This window comes from Dendrobates tinctorius, unplaced genomic scaffold, assembly GCF_039654945.1.
Source record: "Dendrobates tinctorius isolate UK_male_01 unplaced genomic scaffold, ASM3965494v1 ptg000370l, whole genome shotgun sequence".
NCBI classification, from domain to species: Eukaryota; Metazoa; Chordata; class Amphibia; order Anura; family Dendrobatidae; genus Dendrobates; species Dendrobates tinctorius.
The window spans coordinates 6,051,584-6,070,731 of record NW_027362036.1 but is presented as its reverse complement, the minus strand read 5'-3'; the positions used below and the strand labels follow the sequence as shown (position 1 = coordinate 6,070,731).

Here is a 19,148-nt window from a genome sequence, read left to right as displayed (position 1 = left end):
TCCAGGACTTTATTAAGACTTTTTTTTTACCTTGGCGACATGTTTTTCTGCGGCTTCCACTACGTTTCCTGTCCACTTAAGACTTTCAGGATTTTATTAAGGCTTTTAGTTTGCCTTAGCTATGTGTCTGCCTGTAGCTTCCTGGGCTCACTCGCCTGCTGTACAGACACCCATGGCCTGTGTGCCACCTCGACCTTGGGTTCAGAGACTCTAGGTCATCTAGTGAGCCCGATTTATGTAAGAAGTCCTTTATGAAAGTATAACTCAGTCTGCACTTAAATTGCCTGATTGATAGCTCCTCAGTATCTCTCCTTCCTGCTGAGATCTCACACTGTTCCTTACAATCTACAGCTGTCAGTCAGGTTGTGTGAGTGGAGACTGACTACACATGGACTCGTAAGCTCTTTCACTGTATAGCTGGACTTACAAACGTCTGTTTATAGGACCAGTTTTATTCAGCTATTCTGACATGGATTTTCAAAGAAAGCACACTAGCTTCTTCAGGTCTAAGAGATCTGTTTAATAATGTTTGTAGTTTATATTGTGATAACTGGTGACATATCCACTTTAAAATGCTTCTTGCTTCGATGACATTAAAATCTTACTGCTTTTTCCGGTATTGATAAGCATCTGTTTGTTCACAGACATCACCTGTGGGCTATGTAAGCATTCCTGACCATTGGAGGTTTCTCTGAGGATGATTGACATAATGAGAGAGTACTACAAATACACACTTGAAAGCTATGCTGTGACTTGAAAACGGAGGATGCACTCTATTTGCCATTATTCCTGACAGGAAGATATTTCTATTTGCAGATAATGCATCTATTGTCCATAGTTACCAAATAAACTCCAGGTTTCCTTTTTCTGGAAAGGATTAAAATTTGTTTCTTCTTTTTATTCATAAGACCTTATAGTCTGTAAATTAGGGCATTTACAAAAGGTATTCTTTTATGACATTTTCCTTTAAAGAACTTTTATGACATATCTAAAAACATCAATAGTAGTACTGCGAACAAGCAAATAAATGGCCATACATGTGCGGTCACTCTCCTGTCTGAATATTTTCGAAATTACTAAAAGAATGAAAACCCATTTTAAATATCATTATGTTCTGATATTGATGTTCGTATATGCGTTCAAAAAAGTAAATATCACTCATATAATTTGTATAACTTTTTTCTGCTTTAAGGTCCCCCTGCAGAAACATTGGAGCCTACAAGACCATTGCCTACACTACCACCACGCAGAATACAATCCACATCTGAAAGAAAGCACGAAAGACAACCGAGGCCTCGACCTCCATCTGGAGAAAAGCCTTCCCATCCTGGCAACAGGCCGAACATATGTGATGGGAATTTTAACACTGTTGCCCTTTTTAGAGGAGAAATGTTTGTGTTCAAGGTATTTAAAGGATAAAATATCAGTGTATATACCGTGTATGTGTGTGTGTGTGTATGTATGTGTGTGTGATATATCCGTGACGTGGCGGGATGGCTTGTACATTATTTTGATCAAAATTATGTTTACTAAATACCCTTATTATTATTATTACCTTTATGCATTATTTGCAGTATATTTTTTACTTTTAGTTCAGGATATTTGTGTTTTTTGCTTTTTGTTTTCTCTGGTTAATGGTCATGTGTTAATATGCACTTACATTGTGCATACACATTAACTTACTTTTCTCAGTTCAGATTTGTTTTTTATTCATTTCATTGTGCATTCAGTGCATATAGGGGTGTGACCGCCCTCTTTCTGAGCTGGGAAAGCCATCCAGTCTGGCCTAAGCTGTTACAAGTGGTTCAGCCGCTCGACCCTTATTCACATTCACGCCACTTGGCAAGTGAAAGGGTTTTAAATACTAGAGTAGGGACTGTCCCACAAGGGTTGCCGTGACGTGGCGGGATGGCTTGTACATTATTTTGATCAAAATTATGTTTACTAAATACCCTCATTATTATTATTACCTTTATGCATTATTTGCAGTATATTTTTTACTTTTAGTTCAGGATATTTGTGTTTTTTGCTTTTTGTTTTCTCTGGTTAATGGTCATGTGTTAATATGCACTTACATTGTGCATACACATTAACTTACTTTTCTCAGTTCAGATTTGTTTTTTATGTGCACACGCTAGCGTTTTTAAACGCTCAGGAAAAGGATCCCCTTCCCAGAAATCGCGCGTCTTTTTCCGCGCGATTTTTTGACGCGTTTTTGACGCGTTTTTGACACGCGATTTCTGGGATCATTGGGGATGGCTAAAAACGCTCAGCAATGCGGAAATTAATGAGCATGCTGCGTTTTTAGCCGCTAAGCGATTCCTGAGCGGTTAAAAACGCATGCATTGGCACAGAAAGCCAAAAACGCATGCTAATTAATTTGATGCATCTTTTAAGCGTTTCTGCAGCGTCTGAGCCGGCTCAAACGCTGCGGAAATGCTTAAAAAAACGCATCGTGTGCACACAGCCTTATTGCTATTAAACTGCCCCCAGTATCATGTTTGTTAGCACATTGCATCACTAACATGTTTGTCTCAAGCAAAGTGTCCCAGTATTTAGTGCAAAAATCCCTTTTTATACTTTGATAATTGCTCTTCAGTAGCGCGCAGTGTCAGCCACCAGCTTCCTGCTGCTGCTGGCGGTCACATGTGCTGATACTTAAGAGAAATGAATATCCTGAATATTCATTTCTCTTAAGTATCGGCACACGTGACCGCCAGCAGCAGCAGCAGCAGGAAGTCGGTGGCTGACTTCACCCTATTGAAGAGCAATGAATGCTCACTGCTCACTGCAATGAACTGTCCCGGTGAGGATCTGGGCAGCTGCTGGCAACGGAGCAGGACACTGCGAGGGAGCGGAGGAAGGTAAGTGTAAGGTTTTTTTTTTTAATCTTTTCTGATGGGGCCATGCATACCAGGAACAGGATGGGGCCAATCATACCAGGATGCCAAAAAGTAATGAATATTCATTGCCCTCCACACCCATGGATGTGGAATGCAGTGAATATTCATTTCTCTTTAGCAGCGGGCACAGGAATTAGCGAGAGCCGCCGGCTCCTGCCTTGTGACCCGCTGCTCCAACTAAAAAGCTCCTCCACCTCCCCACCACAGCCAGAGCAGGTACATCTGGACTATAAGACGCACCCCCTGTTAGGGTTGCGGATCGCACTAAATATAAAATATAATAAAGTGCAATCGCAACCCGGAGTCCACCGTGCAGAGATGACAAACTGCTGCTCGGTAATGGCGGACGCCAATTGAACACCGGCGGAGTGACCGCAGACCCGGTGTGCACAGGAGAGCACTATGTTACAGCACAAAGCCGCAGAAAGAGACACCGAAGCCTGTTACCTCACAGGCTACGGCTAAAGGAACCGCTACTGCGGCGCCAGGGATTAACCCTAGAGAAACGCTGTGCCCTGTTAGCAAACACAGGGTTCAGTCGACAGTGGTGTTACCGCACTGTGTGTGTACAGCGTTGCCCTGGCGGATGCCCCTAACCAGCTCAAGCTTAGCGTTGGAAGGGGCAATAACTGCGCACGGCACCGCTGAGACATACACTGCGGCGTATGCGGTACAGAGGTGTCTCGTGCAGAGGACACTCTCTGGCTGAGTGTGTAATAGGTGCTGGGAGCACTGCGGCACTATGCAGTATCACCGCTTGGCACTGACCCAAGACCCTAAACCATACGTATCAAAGGGAAGGGGTTTCTTAATGAGTCATTCAGCGGTTCACAAGCATCCATCATCACACACAACACTATCCATAACTGTCTATACTAGCGCATGGCTGAGCAGCCATGCGGCTCTTTTATAGCGGCGTCCTTGCGGGACCTTCCCAGTAGTGGACCAATCCGAGCAGGAACGGGACCTGCACATCTGACTTCCGGCCTCCAATGAGAGGTCGTCCCACGGGCCTGCTCAGTACCCAAAAGACAGGACTTAGTCCCAGAAGCGTCTACTTGCTGCTGACTCAAGGATGGAGTTATAGCAGAGCCAGAAGAAGCAACCATACGCCTAGCATCAGCCTGGGCAAGACGCCTGGACCAACGTCTTTGCTGAGCAGGAATCTCTGCGGCTGCAGAGGAATGGGAGACCGCAGAGGGCATGGCTCGAGATTCCCCCTGTGCAGTGGGGGAAACTTGACGCGTAACACCCCCATTTTCCTCCACATTTTGGAAGAAAAAGGTGTGTCTTATAGTCCAAAAAATACGGTACTTTATGTCCAACCCCTAAGATTTAAGGCTCTGTTCACATCTGCATCTTGGTTTTGTTTAAAACAGAAACCACAATGCAGTATTGAGTCTGTCACATGGACCCCATTGACTTATAGTTGGATCCATTTATTTTCATTATGGTGTCTGTTTTAGTAGGGGATAAAGCACCCTATGCACACTTATTTTCCCATCAATTGTAACAGAATCTGCAACACAGGCTCCTGATGGAGATATGGGGCAGTTATGTGGGCATATTTTTTATCAAGTTTAACCTTAACCACCGATGCTCCAATTGTGTGCGTGAGAGAGGGAAAAGGACTGAGTGCATTTTGGCTGATATAGTGTACAGTGGGGACAAAAAGTATTTAGTCAGCCACCAATTGTGCAAGTTCTCCCACTTAAAAAGATGAGAGAGGCCTATAATTGACATCATAGGTAGACCACAACTAAGAGAGTCAAAATGAGAAAACAAATTCAGAAAATCACCTTGTCTGATTTGGCAAGATTTATATTGCAAATTATGGTGGAAAATAAGTATTTGGTCACCTAAAAACATGCAAGATTTCTGGCTCTCACAGACCTGTAACTTCTTCTTTAAGAGGCTCCTCTGTCCTCCACTCGTTACCTGTAGTAATGGCACCAGTTTGAACTTGTTATCAGTATAAAAGACACCTGTCCACAACCTCAAACAGTCACACTCCAAACTCCACTAGGGTGAAGACCAAAGAGCTGTCGATGGACACAAGAAACAAAATTGTAGCCCTGCACCATGCGGGGAAGACTGAATCTGCAATAGGCAAGCAGCTTGGTGTGATTAAATCAACTGTGGGAGCAATAATGGAGCAAAAATAAGAAAACGGAAGACATACAAGACCACTGATAATCTCCCTCGATCTGGGGCTCAGCACGAGATCTCACCCTGTGGGGTCAAAATGATCATAAGAACGGTGAGCAAAAATCCCAGAACCACACGGGGACCTAGTGAATGACCTTCATAGAACTGGGACCACCGCAACAAAGGCTACCATCAGTAACAAACTACGCCACCAGGGACTCAGATCCTGCAGTGCCAGACGTCTCCCCCTGCTTAAGCCAGTACATGTCTGGGCCTGTCTGAAGTTTGCTAGAAAGCATTAGGATTATCCAGAAGAGTATTGGGAGAATGTAATATGGTCTGATGAAACCAAAGTAGAACTGTTTGGTGGAAACAAAACTCGTCGTGTTGCATCCAAAGAACACCATACCTACTGTTAAGTATGGGGGTGGCAACATCATGCTTTGAGGCTGTTTTTCTACAAGGGACCAGGACCACTGATCCGTGTACATGAAAAATGAATGGAGCCATTTATCATGAGATTTTGAGTGCAAACCTCCTTCCATCAGCAAGGGCACTGAAGATGAAACGTGGATGGGTCTTTCAGCATGATGATAATAATAATAATAAATTTTATTTTTATAGCGCCGACATATTCCACAGCACTTTACATTTCAGAGGGGATTTGTACAGACAATAGACATTACAGCATAACAATAATCACATACAGTAGATTATAACAAATACCAAGAGGAAAGAGGGCCCTGCTCGCAAGCTTACAGTCTATGAGGAAAGAGGTAGACACGAAAGGTGGGTGGTAACAGTTGCCCTGATTGTATGGACCAGCCATAATGTTAAGTGTGTAACAGTACAGACACAGAGGGCTAATGGATGCATAAAGCATGTGGTTACATGATGCGGGAAATCTGGTTATGGTAAAACTTTTGGCTGATCCCAAGCACACTGCCAGGGCAACAAAGGAATGGCTTCGTAAGAAGCATATGAAGGTCCTTGAGTGGCCTAGCCAGTCTCCAGTTCTCAACCCCATAGAAAACCTTTGGAGGGATTTAAAAATCCGTGTTGCCCACAACAGGCCCAAAACATCACTGCTCTAGAGGATATCGCCATGGAGGAATGGGCTAACATACCACCAACAGTATGTGCCAACCTTGTGAAAACTTACAGAAAACGTTTGACCTCTGTCATTGCCAGCAAAGGATATATAACAAAATATTGAGATGAACTTGTGTTAATGACCAAATACTTATTTTCCACCATAATTTGCAAAATAAATTTTGCCAAATCAGACAAGGTGATTTTCTGGATTTGTTTTCTCATTTTGACTCTTATAGTTGTGGACTACCTATAATATCAATTACAGGGCTCTCTCATCTTTTTAAGTGGGAGAACTTGCACAATTGGTGGCTGACTAAATACTTTTTTCCCCCACTGCATGCTATACTGCTTACTTTTCATTGCACACTTGCTGCCATGTACGTATTAGTAGTTCTGGGTGATTCTGTATTGATAGGGTCTGGTAATTGTATTTTAGCTATGTAATGCATACATATAAGGGTTGTTCAAACAGTGAATTTGTGGTCTTCAGGGGTAGCCTTTTCAGGAGTTGTGCTAATCTCTACTTTACTGAAAGAGATAATTCTTTGTTGGCTCATCACTTATCTATAAAGGGGGAGTGAATGGTTAGTGAGCATTGAAAATAAGGGAGCTTGGAGCAGGGGGCACATATGTGGGAATTGTCAACTGGTGAATTCTCAATATGCCAGAGACTAGCCCAGCCCATGAAAAGGATGGCCCTGATGACAACCTATCCAAAGTTGGGACACAACTGCGGTAGTGATGGCAGTGCCAGCCCCCTAATAACGTCCCATTTGAGAATACCCAATATATGCTGTGAAGATCAAATACAATGTCACCAGAAGTAAGAAAAAAATAAAAAAACATGTAGGAAGTCATGGAGGGAACGGTAATTGAAATGCATTAGAAAATGTGTTGGTTTTCTAAATTAGTACAGCAAAAGCAAAGAAATGAGCTGGAGCATAAGTTGGCATGCATGCAGCGTTTAAGAGTATGTTCACATTGTGGCCATTTAACAGACAAAATCTAAGATGGAAACAAAATGAACATATACCTTGCTGTAAATAGGTAAATAAATAGTAATAGTATATATAAATAATATAGGATACTTAGTAAACAATGGTTTTGTTAAAAAAAAAAAAGGTGTAAAAAAGCCTTCCCACAGCGACAAGGTGTACTCCAATCGGGATGGTCTTATCCTCCATTATTAAAACCTTACCTTGTGTCAGATGACCTCAATGTATATGGGGCAGAAAAGGATTGGGGTCTGACAGAGCCCACAGCATGGGAAGCTGTGAAAATGAAATGCCCAGCTCTAAAAAAGGAACCACACCCCTGTTTGTACAAAGTACAAAAAACTAAAGCAAAAGCAAAGAAAGGAGTCACAGCATAAGTTGGCATATATGGAGCGTATAAGAGCATGTTCACACTGTGGCCACTTAACAGACAAAACCTAAGATAGAAACAAAATAAGAATATACCTTGAAATAAGTAAATAATTAGTAATACTATATATAAATAACTTAGGATAATTAGTAAACACTGTTTTTGATCTAAAAAAGCTTGAAAGCCATCCCACCATGATAAGGTGTACTCCAATCCTATAGTCTAGTATTAAAACCTCACCTTGTGTCATACTACCTCAATATAAATGGGGGCAGGACAGGACCGGGGTCCGACTGGTCAGTCACCTGACTATAGGAAGCTATATAAATTGAATGCCTAGCTCAAAAAAGGGGGAGCCACACTCCTGTTTGTACAAAGTACCAATTAGGGTACACCTTGTTGCGGTATTTATATGTACTATTACTATTTATTTACTTGCTTACAACAGAGTATATGCTCCTCGTTTTGTTTCAATCTTAGGTTTTTTACATTAATAGTTACAGATTAATATTAAATTCACTTTTAGGTTTCAGACAATCCATTTAACATTCATACATGTATACATAAACATACAAATAACCATATTGTGTATTTGTCTTGGGTATTTTAAGGCGATTCTTCTCATTTTCTAATTAAACCCTTAAGGAGTTGTTTATCCATGTTTGTGCCAATAACATTCTACTCTCCAGTCACCACGGGATATCTTACTCATTTATTTATACAGTCCATTTATTTATCCATTAGATTTCTTGAAATATAGTGACATCATTACAGATTTATACATAGGACTCTATACAAATAATAAGCCTAATCTATAAGAAATACACAAAATATCCCCTTTTTCTGAGTTCTGCTGTGCCAAGTAAGCATTACTATGAACAGTAGCAACACACTTACTGTATATTCATCATCTGACTTGTCAAATAGACTAGTGAGAAGCTGTCAGGGATGAAAGTCACAGACCATCGAATGTGATCGATTTATCGAGGTTTTGTAAGGAATTGGTAATATGTTGATATACATATTGTCTTACCTTTCATATACAGGATCGATGGTTTTGGAGGCTTCGGAATAACAAAGTACAGGAAGGATATCCAATGCAAATAGAACAATTCTGGAAAGGACTTCCGCCTAAAATAGATGCCGCTTACGAGAGATCAGATGGGAAATTTGTCTTTTTTAAAGGTACTTTCTTTCTATTCAACCATGAATAAAGAGTAGCCCAGAGGAGACAACTATAGTGGCATGTAAAAGTTTGGGTACCCCTTGTCAGAATTACTATTAATGTGAACAGTTAAGCAAGCTGAAGAGTAAATGATCTCTAAAAGAGATTTCCTTTGTATTTTAGGCATAAAAAATATATATTGTCATTTTAAAAAGTACCAATAGGAAAATGGCGCAGTGCATACGTATGAGTCTTGTTGCTCATATAAATTTGACCAAGGTTTCAGACCTTAATTAGCCTGATAGATGTATGGCTTGTTCACCAACATCGTTTGGAAAGGCCAAGTGATGCAAATTTTCCAGCTTTATAAAAACCCAGCCTCCTCTAATCTTGTGCCAAAAAATTGCAGCCATTGGTTCTTCTAAGCTGCTGCCTAGCACTCTGAAAATGGTGGATGTCAAGGTAAGGTCTGGAAGACCAAGCAAAATTTCAGTTAAAGCTGCTCATAGGATTGCTATGGAGGCAAATCAGAAACCTTGCTTGACCACAAAAAACCTTCAGAAAGATTTAGCAGACTCTGGAGTTGTGGTACATTGTTCTACTGTTCAGAGACAACTGCACAAATATGGCCTTCAAGGAAGAGTCATCAGAAGAAAACCTCACCTGCACCCTCACCATAAAATTCAACTTGAGAAGTATGCAAAAAAACATCTAAACATACCTGATACATCCTGGAAACAAGTCCTATGGACCGGTGAGGTTAAAATAGAACTCTTTGGCCACAATCAGCAAACGGTATGTGTAGAGAAAAAAGGGCACAAAATATTAGGAAAACAACATCTCGCCAACCATTAAGCATGGGGTTGGATAACAAGCAATGGCACGGAGAACATATCAGGGGTAGAGGGAATATTGGATTCAATTAAATTTCAACAAATTCTTGATGCAAATATAATATTGTTTGTTAAAAAGATGAAATTGAAAAGAGGATGGCTTCTACAAATGGATAATGATCCTAATAGATTACCTGACTGGTGTCGGCTGATGGGGCTACTGCTCCCATCAAGGCCTGCTGCTGCTAATTACTAATAGCAGCAGCTCATTCATCAGTGATTCTCAGCCTGGACGGTCACATTTTGGCACCATCCCGGTTGAAAACGGTTTATCCTCAGATATGGATTACAGCGTGGGACAGAACAATGGACAGATGAGGGATATGGTTGTTTTTTATTTTTGTTACATTACAGAAGACAAGAACTTCAATGGAATGGATGTTAAGTGAGTATAACTGTGTTTGTTTTTTTTAAATAAAAAAGTAAAATGAGTTTTGTTTTATTTAAAAAAAAAAAGACTTTATAGACACCTCTCCATTACTAAGCCATGGACTTGATGTCACTCGACAAGTACTTCTTGTTGAAGGCCGTGTTTGGTATCTGTGCCCGAAACAGTAGATGTTCGGCACAGACACCAAACTTTACTGTTCGGGTTCGTCCAGATCTATTTACAAGCTGAGATACTTTCAAAAGGGGGGACTACTAGGTACTAACCATGCAGGGTGCCAAAACTTCTGCATCGGCTCATTTTCCTAATATAAATTTTAAAATGTAAAATATGACTATATATATATATATCCAACAATGTAGACCAGCTCACTCCTGTGAACCACCTGGAACCTCAGCTGACCTGGTTAACTCCGTTGTGCCTGGATCTGGATGTAGGAGTCCATCCATACAAATGTGAACAACGACAAAGCTTTGTCGTTGTTTATATATATATATATATATATAATATCTTTTTATTTTTTTTGCCTACACACAAAGGAAATGTATAATCTTTAACTTTAAGCCTTTTAGAGATCATTTCATCTTCAACTTGCTTAACTGTTCACAATAAGGCTGTGTGCACACGATGCATTTTTTTAAGCGTTTCCGCAGCGTTTGAGCCGGCTCAGACACTGCAGAAACGCTTAAAAGATGCATCCAATTAATTAGCATGCGTTTTTGGCTTTCTGTGCCAATGCATGCGTTTTTAACCGCTCAGGAATTGCTTAGCGGCTAAAAACGCAGCATGCTCATTAATTTCCGCATTGCTGAGCGTTTTTAGCCATCCCCAATGATCCCAGAAATCGCGTGTCAAAAACCGCGTCAAAATCGCGTAAAAAATCGCGCAAAAAACGCGCGGAAAAAGACGCGTGATTTCTGGGAAGGGGATCCTTTTCCTGAGCGTTTAAAAATGCTAGTGTGTGCACATAGCCTTACAGTCATTCTGACAAGGGGTGCCCAAATTTTTACATACCACTGCACACCTTTATAATTTTTTCTATAAACATTTTTTGTGAAATGGCCAATAAAACATAACAGATAGGTCATGAAATAATTATTTTTTTTCCTCTCCCAATATAGGAGACAAATACTGGGTTTTCAAAGAAGTCACAGCTGAACCGGGGTATCCACACAGTTTGGTGGAGTTGGGAAGTTGTCTCCCACGGGAAGGTATCGACACTGCATTGAGATGGGAGCCAGTTGGCAAAACATACTTTTTCAAAGGGGACAGATATTGGCGATACAATGAAGAGAAGAGGACAGCTGATCCAGGTTACCCTAAATCAATAACTGTTTGGAAAGGAATCCCAGAAGCACCTCAAGGAGCCTTTGTGAGCAAAGAAGGGAGTAAGTATTGCAATATAACTACACTCAACAAGACCAACAGAATACTCAGAAGAATCAGTATGGGAAATAGATATAAAAGATAATTGTGCATTTGTCTACTAGGAGAAAGGGTGAAGGTATACATAGGACACAGTTTATGATTATGGTGTATTTATGATATGGAGTTTCTCACATCCCACTCTACAGTGACAAACAAGCCTATATGTGTATGTAAATATGTCTTTCAGACACTGCACTTGGGGGAGAACATTGTCCTTGCGAATACACCTAACACAAACGGGTCGTTAAAACAGCGGAGTGTTGGTCTAATCCAAGACTAAACATGCTCTTAAAGGGGCAATCCTGTTAAAACAAAGGATAAGTGATATCTTGATGATTTGTGGGTGTAGGACCCCTGGGACCTGCACCAATTGGCAAATTTCATAATCTTTTTTCCTGATGGGGAACTTTTATCCCCATTACAGAATGGCGCGACAGGTGTGGCAATGTCTAGAGGCTGCCGGACAAAGCTGAGTGCAGCCATCTTTAGCCTCATAGAGAATGAATGTAGACACTAGTCTACGGCCAGGTTCATGAGCTCAGTATATTACATCAATATTTGTAAGCCAAAACCAGGAGTTGGTAAAAAATGCTGAAGTGGTGACATGTATCTATTATATTTTTCCTTTGATTGTTCCCTTCTTGGTTTTGGCTTACAAATACTGACCAAATACTGAACCATTTTAGGCGACTGACAGGGAAGGTACTGGACGGAGTGTATATCTCTCCCTGATAGTCAAGCTGCTCGTGATGATGGTGCAGCAGCTTAGGTGCCGAGCTGCTTATTTATGATTGTTTCGGGCTGGGTTTTATTGGAGTGATGAGGAGGATTTAGTGGTGGGACTCATCACTCTCACTCCAGTAAGGGTTTTGCTGAGGCTTAGCCAGCTCAACTGAGAGAGGTCGTCTCATTACAGAGACTGAAACAACTGAAGGAAAAGCTTCAGTGTGACAGTCCAGACTGACCTGACATGTTCCGGAGGAGGAAATGCACAACAATGAAATGTGCTAAATTCAGAGTTGCTGGAAAGCCAAACCTTCATATATTCCTAGTAGCGTGAGTCAGCGGTTCGGTATGTTAGCGCTTAGCCAGTCTAGTCTTTGTTGTTTTTAGTTTCTGTATGGTTTGTTACCTTTTTGGCTGAAAATAAAGCCCCACACTTTCTTTATATGGACTGTGTCTACCTATGTAACTGGCACGATGCCGAACAACACCCTACCGCGTTACAATATCGTGGAGTATGCAGGTTGCAAAGGGCAAATGTGTGACAAATAAAGGTACAGTAAGGGTTGCCTTCTGCTGTTGCTGTCAATTGGGTTCACAAGAACTCCTGGAAGCAAGAAGCATTTGTGGGGAGTCAGCGGGCTCCTGAAGGTTCGTATACCCTGCAATTTGGGGAATGTCCTGTTGATGTCCTGAGTGCAGTCACAAGCCTACATTATGGAGGAAGACATTAAAACTCTGGTACAGGCCCATATGCAAGCCTTGGTGCAACAGCGCCTGGCCCAGGAGCGAGCCTTGGAGCAGCAGAGCCAGGCCCAGTATCAAACCAATGCTCCCTGCAAAAAAATGACTCCAGATGGTGATGTGAAGACATTCCTCACTATTTTTGAAGGGTCGGCCCAACAGGAGCAGCTCCTCACGAGAGAGTGGGTGGGTATGCTTGCGCCCTACTTGGTAGGAGAGCCTATCATGACCTTAGTGAGCAAGACGTGCAAGACTATGCAAAACTTAAAGCTATGATTCTTGTTCACCTAGGGATTACGGCCACGGTGCAGTCTGGGAATACCGGTTAGATAAATCTCCTCAGTCCCAAATGTTTGATTTGTTTCATCTGGTAAAGAAATGTCTGCAACCCAATGTCTTCCTGCCTGCACAGATCATGGAGCAGATGGTTATCAACCTTTTTTCCCGGGGCATTCCCAGTAAACTACAGCACTGGGTCGGTCATGGTGATCCCCAGAGTGCGGATCATCTAGTGAAGTTGGCAGAGAGATTTGTCGCTATGGAGGAAAATCTCCAGGACTCTTTCCCTAACCCGTCATCCGCAGGGAGACGTCGATCTACTCTCAGTCAGAGATGTCCCTACCGGGGCCTACCAGGAAAAATCCCGGTCCTGGTGGGAACTCTTTCTTTAAAAAACTGACTGGTCCAGTGTTGGAAGTGTCATGAGTTTGGTTATGTCATAGCTCAGTGTCCATTAGGCCCAGAGCCTTTGGAATGTGACATCGGCGGCGCCAGTCCCTGTTTGCCACTCTTTCCTGTCCTGTCCACACTGGACTAGGGACTGAAACACAAGTATGTGTAATCAGGCTGAATGATTTTCCTGTCAGTCACCTACTAGACTCAGGTAATCTCGTGACACTAGTACATGACAGCCTCATACCCATGGGTCATATACCCAACAGTTTCAAAAGTTTGGTGTGTATCCATGGTTACACCAGAATGTATCCTGTGGCCCTCTCGAAAATAGAGATAGAGACATCATATGGGATAATGAATTATAAAGCGGGGGTAGTAAAAGCCCATATGCATAATGTAATCTTGAGCTGCGATTTCCACTTGTTTTTGGGAGAAAGGTACAGACGCTGAGGGTAGTCTCAGTACCGACCTAGGGGAAGAGGATGAAAATTCTCTCTTGCAAGGCTTTGCTGGAGAAGACGAAATTCTCCCCAGTGATATTTGATGTAGAGGAAATATGTGATAAGTTTGGTATGGCTCAATTGAAGGATGACACAGTAAGGCTAGTTTCACACTAGCGCTTCTGAGCGCAGCGACGGCCTGCGCACAGCCGCCGCTAAGCCCCGCCCCCTGCCGCGCCTCCGCCGGTAGCTCCGCCTACCGGCGCATGACCCTGCATGCGTCCTGCGTCCCATATCTTTATCACTGGGGGCGCAGGCCATGCGCAGTATGAGTTTGGCGGCGCATGCGGCTTTTTGACAGTGCGCCGAGCGCAACCAAACTGCAGCAGGTTGCTTTTGGTGCAGGTCGGCGCACCGTCAAGAGGAAGCATACGCCGCCAAACGCATACTGCGCACGGCCTGCTCCCCCAGTGATAAAGATAGGGGACGCATACAGCGTCATGCGCCGGTAGGCGGAGCTACCGGCGGAGGCGCGGCAGGGGGCGGGGCTTAGCGGCGGCCGTGCGCAGGCTGTCGCTGCGCTCAAAAGCGCTAGTGTGAAACTAGCCTTTGTCCTGCCCCGTATGCCAATTAACGGTGCCCATGACCCATTTTCACAGCCCATCAGTACCGCTTCCCATCATTGAAATATCGCTTGAGAGGATTGGGATGGATTTTATGGGGCCAATTGTAAATCAGCACAGGGGCACCAATATATCCTTGTCGTAGTGGATTATGCCACTCACTGTCCTGAAACGGTACCCCTAAGAAATACTGCATTCAAAAGTATCACCCATGAATTATTTTTTATGTTTTCTCGGACTGGGATTCAGAATGAAATTTTTACTGACCAAGGCACACCCTTCATGTCAAAGGTAATGAAGGAGCTGTACCAAATGCTGAAGATGTCACACATACATACTTCAGTATAGCAGCCTCAAATGGATGGACTAGTCAAGAGTTTCAATAAGACACTAAAGTCCATGTTAAAAAAAAAGTAGTGGAAAAAGCCGGACGTGATTGGGATTATCTTTTACTGTATTTAAAGGGAACGTGTCACCTGTTTTGGCCGCTATAAGACGCAGCCGCTGCCTTTCAGGGCTTATCTACGGCATTCTATAATGCTGTAGATAATCCCCCGATCCAACCTGCAAGTGAAGGAAAAGTTTTATTACACTCACCTGGGGGGGCGGTCCGGTCCGATGGGTGTCGCAGGTCCAGGTCCGGCGCCTCCCATCTTCTTGCGACGACGCCCTCCTGCTTGCTTCATCGCACTTCTGCGCAGGCGTACTTCTCTGCCCTGTTGAGGGCAGAGCAATGTACTGCAGTGCGCAGGCACTGAGCCTCTCTGACCTTTCCCTGCACCTGCACACTACAGTACTTTGCTCTTCCCTCAACAGGGCAGAGAAGTACACCTGTGTATAAGTGCGATGCCGGGAGCGAGAAAGCAAGCAGGAGGGTGTCGTCGCAACAAGATGGGAGGCACCGGACCCAGACCTGCGACACCCATTGGACCGCCCCCCAGGGTGGGTGTAATAAAACTTATTTGTCTTATCTTGCAGGTCGGACCGGGGGCTTATCTACAGCATTATGGAATGCTATAATAAAGGAGAAAGAAGGATCATATATATAAAATACCAAATTTTATTAATGATGTATCAAAAAGTCAAAACATTCATAATAAAGTACATAAATAGACAGTACAAGATACAAAGAAGTAAGGAAAAATTGAGGGAAAGTCCCAATGTCCGGTGCCATCAAAATGTGCTAATAACCAGGTACAAAGTGGCCCCTAAAGTAAGTCAAAAAGTACTTATGGCCATGTAAAATAACATGGCAAGTATACAGATCAAAGATGGGGCAGCTAGGACCAAAGTAAAAATACAACAGGCACAGGACACCAGGTGTGAACCCAACCAAGACCCCCAAGCCCAATGTGCTATACCGGCAGCAGCATATACTGATTCCCAGGCAAAGAGTCATCCCCTTGAGAAAGCTGCTGCACTCTTGGCGAAACGCGTGTCGGGGGTCCTTGCTGGGTCCACACCTAGTGTAATGTCTACTACGAAGAAATCTGAAAAAAATGTCCAATATTTAAAATAAAATAAATATTTTATTCACAAAATTTAATTACATACAGAAAGTGGTGGGAACACAAATACCAAAAAGGAAACGGCAATACTAGGAATCAATATAGCACCACTATATTGCACATAGATGTAATATGGCTGTATTCAATCGTTGGCCAAAATACCATAAGATAAAAGTAAATGAGCCACAAAGGTAAGTAAATAAAATCTGAATATTATGTGCAAATATATGTTAGGGGCTGGTGGAATGCACCAAATAATAAAGATGGTATTTAGGTGCGTTCGCAGCCCGGGGTCCACCGTGCAGAGGTGTTAACTGCTGCTGGGTAATGGCAAACGTGATATGGCGGGATAATAAAGGGACACACGGGGTTAACCTCACCCAGTGTGTACAGAGGCGGACTCTTACCTCACAAAGCCGCACAACCGCCAAATAATAAATGCCGTAGCCTGTTTGTACTCACAGAGCTCGGCAGTGTGAGCGCTAGCGTATAGTCACAGGACTCTGCCCCTGAGACACTGGGTTAAAGTCCCTCTAGACACGCTAGAGCTCAGCACCACGGCTGCGGTGCCAGCAGGACAATAGCTGGAGGAAACGCGCACTCAGTGTAGACTGCACCGCTCTGGCGGACGCCACTAACCTCCCTGACTAGGGCACGGAAAGCGCATGACCTGCACACGGCGCCGCACTGGTATTTGCTGCTACTTACTGCAGTACTGTACTGAGTTGCCTTGTGCTGAAATGCACAATATGGCGCTAAGAAGAGTGCTATGACTTGGAGCACAGTGGCGTGAGCACAGCCACCTTTTGGCGCTGACTCTAACTCCGAATCCCTAATGACAAACACAACCAAGGGTAGGGGTTTCCAATGAGTCAGTCACCAGATACATGCATCCATCATCATACACACCATGAGTATTAGTCTATACTAGCGCATGGCCATGCGGCTCTTTTATAGCAGCGTCCTTCCGGGACCTTCCTGATCTTCCTGATGGTCCAATCCGAGCTGGAGAAGGACCTGAGCATGTAACCTCGGATCTCCAATGAGAGATCGTTCCAAGAGCATGCTCAGTGGACTGAAAGGAGGACTTAGTCCCTGGAGTAGCTCGCTGCTGACCAGCATGCGTTGCTATAGCTAGACCAGAGGTGGCAGCAGCAAACAAACCTACAGAGCTGGTCTGAGCAGAGCACCTGGATCGACGAGTCTGCTGAGCAGCCTCCTCTGCGGCCGGAGAGGAATGGGAGACTGCCGAATGCAAGGTTCGGGATCTCTGCTGCGCAGCTACAGAAACCCCTACGAATAACAATATAGATATATTAATGATGTGCCAGAATGCAAGAAAATAAACCGGGGCATATGGAAATTCACAATACAGTACGAATCCTACTATAAAGTGGATATGTAAGTTAACAGCAGCATCAAAGAATGAGATGCATATATGATTAGAAAGTGCCAATGTAGTTAAAGGGCTTGGACATATCACCATAGAAAGTGACAATACAAAAGATAAACAATGTATAATACTTGTATAGACTCATATATCAAATAGTATAGGTCCAGTGGCCGCTGAATATAAAAGTTAGTACTTTGCACTAAAGGCAGGATACATATTGATATATGTCCAAAAAACACCCAATCAATACCTGATGCCCGTGGTGCAGGATTCCAAGGATGTGCCCGAGACCCCCTGACGAAGGCAGACGCCAAAACGTGCATTCTTCCTTCTTTGTACCTTGTACTATCTATTTATGTACTTTATTATGACTGTTTTGACTTTTTGATACGACTTTAATAAATTTGGTATTTTATATATATGCTCCTTCTTTCTCCTTTATTATATCTCTCATGGAGCTGGAGCCTTATCCTGTTTTTGGATTGTTTCTTTGCTAATTTTGCACTTTTGCCTCTAAAAATATCATGCTACCTGGTGTTGTTATTAGCATTATAGAATGCTGTAGATAAGCACTGAAAGGCAGTGGCTGCATCTTATAGTGGCCAAAATAGGTGACAAGTTCCCTTTAATGTCCTCTATTAGAGAAGTACCGCATGCTTCTACTAGTTTCTCATCATTCTAGTTAATGTATGGGAGGCACCCAAGAGGTCTACTGGACATAGCGAAGGAAACTTGGGAAGCTGAGGCTACCCTGTATAAAAAAAGTGTTATTAACCCCTTAGTGACCGAGCCATTTTTTACCTTAATGACTAAGCCAATTTTTACAATTCTGACCACTGTCATTTTATGTGGCAATAACTCTGGAATGCTTCAATGGATCCCATTAATTCTGATATTGTTTTTTTGGGACATATTGTACTTCATGGTAATGGTAAAATTTATTCTATGTGACTTGCATTTATTTATGAAAAACCAGAAATTTGCAATTTTCAAACTTTTCATTTTTGTCCCCATAAATCATAGAGTTATATAAAAAAAAATAGTTCAAAAATAACATTTCACACATGCCAACTTTAAATCAACACAGTTTTGGAGAAACTTTGGAAACTTAATTCTTTTGTTATGAAGTTATAATGATTTAAAGTTGACCAGTGATTTCTCATTTTTCCAACAAAGATAAAAAAAAACACATTTTTTTAGGGACCACATCACATTTGAAGTGACTTTGAGGGGTCTATATGACAGAACCCAAAAGTGACACCATTCTAAAAACTGCACCCTTCAAGTTGCTCAAAACCACATTCAAGAAGTTTATTAACCCTTCACGTACTTCACGAGAACTGAAGCAATGTGGAAAAAAATAACGTAACTTTTAACAAAAAATTAACTTTAGATCTAAACTTTATTTTCACAAGGTTAATAAGATAAAATGGACCATAAAATTTGTTAGGTAATTTTTCTTGAGTATGCTGAAACCCCATATTTTGGGGAATATTACCATTTGGGCACACGGCAGGGCTCGGAAGGGAAGGAGAGCCATTTGACTTTTTGAACGCAAAATTGTCTGGAATCGATGGCGAGCCCCTGATGTGCTTAAACAGTGGAACCCCCCACAATTGACCCCCTTTTTTGGAAACCACACCCCTCAAGGATTTTA

At 42.6% G+C, this 19,148-nt stretch overlaps 1 protein-coding gene across 3 annotated transcripts in view; it reads left to right on the top strand.

Moving 5' to 3' along the window:
* Positions 1 to 19,148, top strand: part of MMP24 (matrix metallopeptidase 24) — a 222,999-nt gene that overhangs the window by 197,763 nt on the left and 6,088 nt on the right. For all 3 annotated transcript variants that reach the window (XM_073562913.1, XM_073562914.1, XM_073562915.1), the window contains 3 exons: positions 1,193 to 1,404; positions 8,558 to 8,696; positions 11,079 to 11,345. In XM_073562913.1, the coding sequence (XP_073419014.1) occupies positions 1,193 to 1,404; positions 8,558 to 8,696; positions 11,079 to 11,345 (618 nt within the window). The remainder of the gene's footprint in view (positions 1 to 1,192; positions 1,405 to 8,557; positions 8,697 to 11,078; positions 11,346 to 19,148) is intronic.